Source organism: Sinocyclocheilus grahami, unplaced genomic scaffold, assembly GCF_001515645.1.
Source record: "Sinocyclocheilus grahami isolate Dianchi unplaced genomic scaffold, SAMN03320097.WGS_v1.1 scaffold625.1, whole genome shotgun sequence".
Lineage (NCBI taxonomy): Eukaryota > Metazoa > Chordata > Actinopteri > Cypriniformes > Cyprinidae > Sinocyclocheilus > Sinocyclocheilus grahami.
In genome coordinates, this window is record NW_015505804.1 from 197964 (window position 1) to 206831 (window position 8868).

Genomic DNA, 8868 nt, shown 5'->3' on the forward strand with positions numbered 1-8868 from the left:
ACTGTATACTGTAATGCAATTTGGCCAAATGTGCAGAGGATGCTAAATGTTTTGAGGATGCTTTTTTTATTTTATTTTTTACTGTACTGTATTGTGGTGCAAGCCAAGTTCATACAATTCTTTGGTGTTTGAACTTTTCTAGTGCTTTTCATCTACAGCAAGATTACTTTACAGTAGTAAAATGAAAATATTGATTTTCTTTCCCCAAAAGTTCATTGCAGAATTATACATCTGTATCTGTAATTTAATTTATGTATACTGTAATAGACATTGAGCTGCAAAAATAATTCCTGAATCCTAGTAAGAGTTTTTTGTTACAGTGTTATTGATCTCAGTGTTCACTGGGCAGGAAAGTCATCTGTGTAAGCTTTTACAGTTTTTTCAACTGCTTACACACAAACTCTATACTTGTCACACAATTTCTGAAAGCTGACACTCAAACACAAGAAGCACACACCAAATCTCCAAAACCATACACTAATTCTCTGCCTTTAACTTTTTCAATTTCATAAAACACTTTTTGCAAAACACAACACACAAATCTTTATGTAGCACACACAAATCTATCAGGAATTAATATTATGGCAAAGGTGTTTGCAAATGTTTGCTTTTGAGATGTGTTTGTGATATTTTGAATGCAGTGCTTCATTTTGCAAGAGATGTGTGGCATTTTGCATTTTGTGTGTGTTCTTGGATTTGTGTGTAAAGTTTTGAAAAAATGAGGCAAAGTTTTGAAAATGTGTGTAAGCAGTTGCAAAAACCTGTAAGAAAAACTGTAATAACTAGATTGAAAAGTTTGAAAAACACATTTATGCTGGCTTGTCTTAAAGTCTTGTTTAAAAACGTAAAAGGTTTGGTCAGTTAGATGTTCTAGATGTTTGCTAAAGTGTTGCTAGTTGGTTGCTAGGATATTCTGGGTGGTTGCTAGGCTCTTGCTATGCAGTTGCTGGGGTGTTGTTAGAGTATATGGTTGATAGAGTTTGTTCTGGGTGATTACAGATATTCCCACCTGTGTTAAGAACAGAAAATCAAACATTGTTTTCAAAACTGATCCAGTTCCAGTGCTTTGATATTATTGTATTTCTTTCTAATGTCAGGAAATTCAAAAGTGTTTGTTGCTCTTAAACTTGCACTAAAACGTGATTTATACCATCTAAGTAGCCTATGTAATTTTAACAGAACCGCATGTCTTCTTTAGTGATACAAGCTCAGAAACATTTATAACCTGTTGAAGTTTTTACGTTGTGTATTGACTTGGTGCAATGATAGATATTAAAACGTTATTTATTTTAAACAGTATAGATGATTACTTAATTGACATACACAGTTGTGTTCACAAATATTGTATTACCGACCAAAACTCCCCAAAAACTATGCATGGGGGCTTGCTTTGGTGTTGTCACCCCTCATAGACCCCATGCCACCCCTTTGCCACCCTAAAAAGTATTTTCTAGATCTGCCCCTGTTTAGGCATATGTTATTGGATAATTATATTTACTACATTTTCTATTGAAAACCTAAGGAGAATTTCTGAAGAATCTTCATGCAACTAATTTCACAGTGCTGGCACATCTGTTACCAAGCTCCAAAACAGGACAAAAAAAAACAAAAACAATGTTATAATTTGTTTAATTTCCACATTTACCATCTCCATTATTAAATGGTTATTTTAATTTCAGTCTAAAATTGAAAATTCCCATTTACTACATATTGCATAGATATTTGGTGCTGGATGGAATATACTTACTGCTGAGATTAGTGCCGCATTTCTGATAAAAGATTTATTAAATTGTGATAATAAAAGCCATTATATTGCACATTATATTACACCCACATTAAAACAAGCCACATCATTAACTTTGATTAGACTGCAGTGGAGTTTGTGCTCTAACATAGCCATGAAAGCAAATTGCAAGTAATTACTGCATAAAAAAGGCTGGTTATTAGCCAGTTTTGTCTTCATTTGTGATTTTCAGTTGAACATTTGCCTGCCAAATCCCACAGGTCAGATTCTGGCTGAACCCAGTCTTCTCCCATGATGCTTTGCAGAGTGAAGTCTTGAAAATACTCAAGTCGATGGCTGTTCAGATGAGAGAAGAAAATGTTAATATCCTGGTGGGTGGTGGGGCAACATATAAATATATCTAAGTATAGGCTATATCTTTAGATTTGTTATAATTCATAATTTTTTTGTCAATCCACCGATTCACATTTTCAGCTGTATGTTTTCTGCGTAAAAATAAGGGTCGATTTTGGCTTTGGTCTCAAAAAAAAAAAAAAAAAGACTTATTGAAAAATGCAAATTCATTCTCTGCCAGCAGGTGGCGCTTTCGGAATGGCAGAAATATTGCGGTTTCCCCAGTAACAAAGCAGCTTGATGTGAATGAGGTTTGGGCCATACAGATTATAGGAGTTTTACCAGAGGCGAATGTAGCAAATATATCAAATACGCAGAATATTTAAACAGGATGATAGCAGGATAGAATGGTAAAGTACGGGAGAATCCCGGGGAAAACGGCAGGGTTGACAGGTATGTGTTAAGATCTAATAAAATCATATTAAGATATCTAAACTTACAAGTCTGGTCCCTGTCCTTCTTGTAGGTCTTCTCTAGGAACAGGATACAGAGCCTCATAGGTCCTTCCTGCTCCAGAGCCATGGATGGCATAGGAATTCATCTTATTAATGCCCTGAGGGAAATACCTCCAAGGTAGAAGTGCTTCTCCCTTCCAGTTGTTGTCCTCTATATTGGCTTTGAATGATAGAGGGAGTTGTTGCTGTAACAGGTTATAGCATAAAAATTATTACAAAATAACAAGCTAATGGTAAAGAATGTCATAAGAACATTTCACATCACTCTACGTTTTCTACCTCCTGTACTATTTCATTGCATTAAGCATTCCTTAATGTTTTAATGTTTATAGACTTTTAATCAGCAAGAACATCTTAAACTGATCAAAGGTGTCGACAGTAAAGGCATTTATAAATGTATCACGGTTTTCACAAAAATATTAAAGCACAGCTGTTTTCCACACTGATAATAATAAGAAATGTTTCTTGAGAACCAAATCAACATATTAGAATGATTTCTGAAGGATCATGTGACAATCGAAGACTGGAGTAATAGTCAAATATCAAAAGTAATTTTTAAATAATAGTAATAATAATATTTCACACTATTACTGTATTTTTAATCAAATAAATGTAGCATTGGAATAAGAGAATAAGAGACTTTGTACAAAAACACAAAAAGACCCCAAACTTATGAACATTAGTGTAAATATGTTTTAAAAGCTGAAAACAATAATAAACTGATGTACAATGTGTATTTTATTACCATAAATGCATTATGTTTTCCATTCAATAGCAGAATCAGGTGTTGTCCATGTCTGTAATTTCAAAATATTATTTCAATTACTCATAAGCAATGACAAATCTTTCTGCTGTCTGAAAAACACTGTAAGCTTAACTTACGGGCAGACTTCCACCTCCAGATATTGCTCAGTGTTGTTGTTCAGGAAAAATGACTCTACCACTGAAAAATTAGTCAAAGAGAAAAAAACTGTAAAAACTGTCAACTGTTTCATAAACTTTTTCCTCTAATTCGAATTCAAGTTTCCATCAAAGTTAAATCACTTTTACTTATCTGATAATTATATGGATAGCCCAAGAATCAAGGCTGCATGTGCATATGCAACAAGATAAGTTGATTGCACTAATTTGTTATATAATCACATGAAAGTAAGAAACTAAATCTATAAACTAAAATTGACAAATTTGACCACAATTAGAGTATAGATGAACATACCCTCATAGTCCCAGAGACCAGGGAATGGCTCTCCAGGTGATCCGGCTGGTGCAGGGGGGTCATTAAAGAAAGGAGCAGTCACTTGCATTAACAAACCATCCTCGCCAGGTGAGAAGCGAATCTTTACCGGCTCATGATCCACAGGTAAGCTGTCCCAGGTATGTTTGATATGGAACTCCATGGCAGTCAGGAGGATACAACCGACGCAGACACTGTTAAGCATGGTAAAATCTTGTTTTCTTCTATCAAGACCTGAAATAATAATAAATGACTATCTAGCTGAGTTTAAAAAAAGTTATCAACAATTATATACTTATTTGTCTGTTTATATATAAACTTTAAAGTATCAATATATATCCACAGTTCTGTGCTCTAATACATCTTAAGCAGCTCAGGACACAGGACTGTCTGATATGAAATAAAGTTCAACAGTCATTGATAAGCAATACATCTGATATCATAAACATAACACCTGATGTCGTGGGAAGAACACTTCCTGATTAGTGGCATATATCACTAAGCGTCCAACAAAAGTTTCAGCAGTCAGGCACATAGTCGGTATTAAAAAAAAATTAAAACAAATTATTGAAGTAATGTCTTACCTTATTCGATCACATCGAGGGCCCTCATTTTAATAGTTCCTCAATTCAAGAACCATGAAAAACAGGAACTCCATAATGTAGCGTCTGCGTAGAATCATGCATGATCTTTGGGTTTTTATGGCTTAAGAGACCCTTTTAGCCTTTTGACATTTGCATATAAATTACAGTTCTTGTCAGAGACTTTACGTTGTATGGGGGTTTAAATTGCCAAATGTTTCCTCGCCATCAAGGAGATTCTAACCAGTCCCCGACAACGGATTGTCTCTGTTTGCTGCTCACAATTCGAAGTCAATGAATGTTTGAACCCATGCTACATTTTGCTAAATTACTGCTAGCACTGCACAAAGAAGGACAGTTTATTCTTCCTCGGCCAGGAAAATAATAGTTCCTTGAATCGATAAATTATTATATTGTCTGCTCGGTGGACGGACAGATCAAATAATTGTAATATTGATTCTGCTACAGTTAATTCGAAGATATAATCTAAATATTTATTATTGATCATAACCAGTTATAGATAGTCATAAATATTTCCCTTTTTAGAGCTAATTAAAAAAAACTACAATAAACTGCACTCCGTGAAGATGAATCTGATTGGTTGGGAAGGCGGAAGGATTTGGAGGTACCTAATACCTATCCTTTGAATTTTACATTTATTTACATGTTTCTGCTACTTTGTGATATTACGCGATGGCTAAAATAAGCATTTGTAGTTTTTAAGTTGATATGACAGAGTGTTCAGCACATTTATAATGAATGTTGAAATATGCCCTGTTGAGAAAACCAGCATATGCTGGTTAGGTATGTTTTGACACTGGGATGCTGGTTTAAGCTGGTCCTTTGCTGGTTTATGCTGGTCCTTTGCTGGTTTAAGCTGGTCCTTTGCTGGTTTAAGCTGGTCCTTTGCTGGTTTAAGCTGGTCCTTTGCTGGTTTAAGCTGGTCCTTTGCTGGTTTAAGCTGGTCCTTTGCTGGTTTAAGCTGGTCCTTTGCTGGTTTAAGCTGGTCCTTTGCTGGTTTAAGCTGGTCCTTTGCTGGTTTAAGCTGGTCCTTTGCTGGTTTAAGCTGGTCCTTTGCTGGTTTAAGCTGGTCCTTTGCTGGTTTAAGCTGGTCCTTTGCTGGTTTAAGCTGGTCCTTTGCTGGTTTAAGCTGGTCCTTTGCTGGTTTAAGCTGGTCCTTTGCTGGTTTAAACTGGTCCTTTGCTGGTTTATGCTAGTCCTTTTGCTGGTTTATGCTGGTCATTTGCCAGCAAAGGACCAGCTTAAACCAGCATCCCAGCGACAAAACATATCTAACCAGCATATGCTGTTTTTTTCAACAGGGTGTGGAGCCGTTAGCCAAATCTCCACCTGGATACCAAAGACGCTTAATGCTGCTGCTGCTGAGATTACAGACTAAATTCGCTTCTTTTTCATTTAATCTCTTTGTAAAATATATATTATTTCGTAATCTAGTTTATTAAATGTACGTTTACTCGATTAGACCAACATGATAGATGGTTCTACAGAGTCAGTTAATTCAATGGTAAACCAATATTCCTACACAAAGACAGTCTCCAGGGATCATTTGTGCTGGCTCTGTCTAAACTGACTGCTTCAGAAGGCAAATTGTTCCCCATTGCGTACAACCTACCTGCCGACCCACATACTAAATGTTATTATAGTTATGTTGATGATACAGTTTTGCAAAGCATATGGTTTGCAGTTACGTTTGACCTAACAAAGTTTATTGCTGTTGCAGATGCAAAAATGACAACAGAAGTCGACTTTCTTTGAGATCAAGGTGAAACATGCTACACTCTTAAAAATAAAGGTGCTTCATGATGCCATAGAAGAACGTTTTTGTCTAAAAGGTTCCATAAAGAACCTTTAACACCTGAAGAACCTTTCTGTTTCACAAAAGGTTCTTTGTGGCGAAAGAAGGTTCTTCAGATTACAAAAAGGTAAGAAAGAGATGGTTCTTTAAAGAACCTTTGAATGAATGGTTCTTTGTGGAACCAAAAATGGTTCTTCTATGGCATCGCTTGAAGAACCTTTTGAAGCACCTTTATTTTTAAGAGTGTAGATCACAGAAATAATGGTGTGCAGATACATGTGCGGTTTTACAATCACGCATATTCATCAGCACTTGAACTTTGTTTTGTGTCTTATCAGTGAATCGTCTGAACTCCGTCCTGGGTTGATATCAGGATGAATTTCCTCCTCCCTCCTCAGTGTCACAGGTCAGTTATATGATTAGATGGCAGTTTTATCTGATGAATTATGTAGAACAGGGGTTTCAGCTCAGTTTCTGGAGGGCCGGAGCCCTGCAGAGTTTAGCTTCAACCATAATTAAGCGCACCTGATACAGCTAATCAGGTCCTTCAGGCTTATTTGAAAACTACATGGTATGTGTGTTGGACTCCAGCAGGGCTGTGGTGCTCCAGGAACTGAGTTTGACACCCCTGATGTAGACGATCATCTCTAGATATTTACATAAGCTCCTATGGTGCATAATGAATGTTTTAAGTATAAAAGAAAGTTCTATAGCTACATAAATACAAATTCGATTACCATTCTCACCCTCATGTTGTTCCAAATCTGTATGACTTTTTTCTTCTTTGCGTAATGCAAAAGGAAATGTTAGGTAGAATGTGAGAACTAACAGCTTCAGTCATCATTCACTGTTATTGCATGTGAGTATCTGAGCTCATGCAGTCTCTCTTTGTCTCCTGAATGATTTTCTGTTTCTTAATTTAGTTTTTTTCCTCTTTCCGCTGGCTCTTACCACCGCATTTATGAATGTTTAGTTCCATGACTTGAGGAACAAAAATCTTTTTTAAAGACAGAGAAAGGTATAAGGACAAGAAAAATGGGTCTGATTCAAAACTGTTCAGCCACTTTCACTTTAAATTGTTCTCTGAATTGTCTTCGCTTCTAGTTTCATTTAAGCTTGTCTTTTCTGCTCTTTTCTCATCCTCTCCTCATCATTTGTCTTATCTATTTGCTTTGCGTCTCTATCTTGTCTCTTCTCTCTTTGTCTCACCTTGTCTCTACATCTTTGCTTGCTTCAAATCTCCTTGTTTCTTCTCTGTGCCTCTCTTCTTGGATCATCTTGACTCTGCACTTCTTTTCTATCCTGTCTCACATTGTCTCTTGTGTTTTCTTCTTTGGTTTATATGTACACTTTAACTGTCTTGTTTTATCTTGACTCTCCTCTCTTTGTCTTTCCTTTCCTTGTGTCTTCTCTTCTTGTTTCTACTCTGCTCTTCTTGTCTGACCTCGTCTTTTCTCCTCTTGTCTTGTTTCATCACGTCTTGACCCTTTTCTTTGCTGCTTTTCTCATTTCTTCTCATCTAGCCTTGTCTCACCTTGTCTCTTCTCCACTTTTCTTATATGGTCTCATCTTGACTCTCTGCTACTCATTTATTTCTTATCCTCTTTAACTTCTCCATTCTTCTTCTGTCTTCTCCATTTTTCAACTTGTTTTGAATCTTCTCTTTGCTTCTCATTTTGTTTGATTTTGTCTCTTCTCTTCTTCCCTCTTCTTTTCTGTTCTTGTCTCATCTCATGTTTTCTCCACTAGTCTTGTCTCATCTTGCTTCGTATAGCTTTTTGTATAAATAAAATTGTATTAATAAATAAATAAATTGTATTAATAATAAATACATAAATAAACAGAACAATTCCTAAATTAAACAGGATTTCTTAATTCACTCTTCACCAAATTAAGCCCTGTAAAGGTTTTAAATTAAAGATTTTAGTATTAAATGTTGAATGTACTATTAAAAAAATTAATATCTTCCTCAGTATTTTTTATCTCATTATCAAAAATATCTAAACATCCTTAAATCAAAATGCATTTACTTAATATGTAAATTTGTGTAGAGTTTTTTACTTGGTATTAAAAAGGTCTTAAAAGTCTTAATTTAACTTCATAAAGCCTGCAGAAACCCTGAATAAAGGCTCAAAACACTTGGGATATTGTGTGTAGACCTTTTTTTTTTTTAGACTGGTGATCTGCTCGTGGAATCTGCAGCTCCCTGGCTCTCAGACAGGGTGAGTCTCTACAGCCAATTACAAACCTACCACTACAACCTCTAGCTCAAGGTCACTTCTATTTTAACCATGCATCCAGTTCGTAATTAAAAAATAAATGAACACCATGCCGCTGTAAATAATCTCATTTTGAAAGAGTGGCTCGAATTTGTACTGAACTTAAAGAGAGGCTTGCTGGGGCATAAATGTGCACACATTGTTATGAATGTTGTTTATTTTTCTCACCTTTTACCTTTTTTTCTTGTGGTGATAACTTTTGCAAAGGCAAGCACTGTTCCAATATTATTTAATTAGAAAATATATCAAATTTAGTGATGTTTTCATTTTAGTATGTATTATTGAAATTATTACGATTTGAGTAATTATATATATATATATATATATATATATATATATATATATATATATATATATATATATATC

The 8868-nt window shown here is 35.3% G+C and overlaps 1 protein-coding gene and 1 pseudogene across 2 annotated transcripts; one reads left to right on the forward strand and one right to left on the reverse strand.

The window, feature by feature from the left end:
* Positions 1-1656: 1656 nt before the first annotated feature.
* Positions 1657-4486, reverse strand: LOC107557949 (UPF0462 protein C4orf33 homolog). 2 transcript variants are annotated; one of them, XM_016241537.1, is made up of 6 exons: positions 4411-4486; positions 3809-4020; positions 3475-3535; positions 3338-3389; positions 2578-2777; positions 1657-2080 (listed from the first exon to the last, which is right to left on the reverse strand). In XM_016241537.1, exons 2-6 carry the CDS (start codon positions 3987-3989, stop codon positions 1960-1962), a joined length of 615 nt encoding a protein of 204 aa, XP_016097023.1. In that variant the 5' UTR covers positions 3990-4020; positions 4411-4486; the 3' UTR covers positions 1657-1959. The 2 variants fall into 2 exon arrangements, with proteins under 2 accessions (XP_016097023.1, XP_016097022.1); XM_016241536.1 differs by lacking the exon at positions 4411-4486 and having other exon boundaries at positions 3809-4197.
* A 1251-nt stretch (positions 4487-5737) lies between these two features.
* The window catches only part of LOC107557946 (sodium channel and clathrin linker 1-like), a 15666-nt pseudogene continuing 12535 nt past the window's right edge, over positions 5738-8868 (forward strand).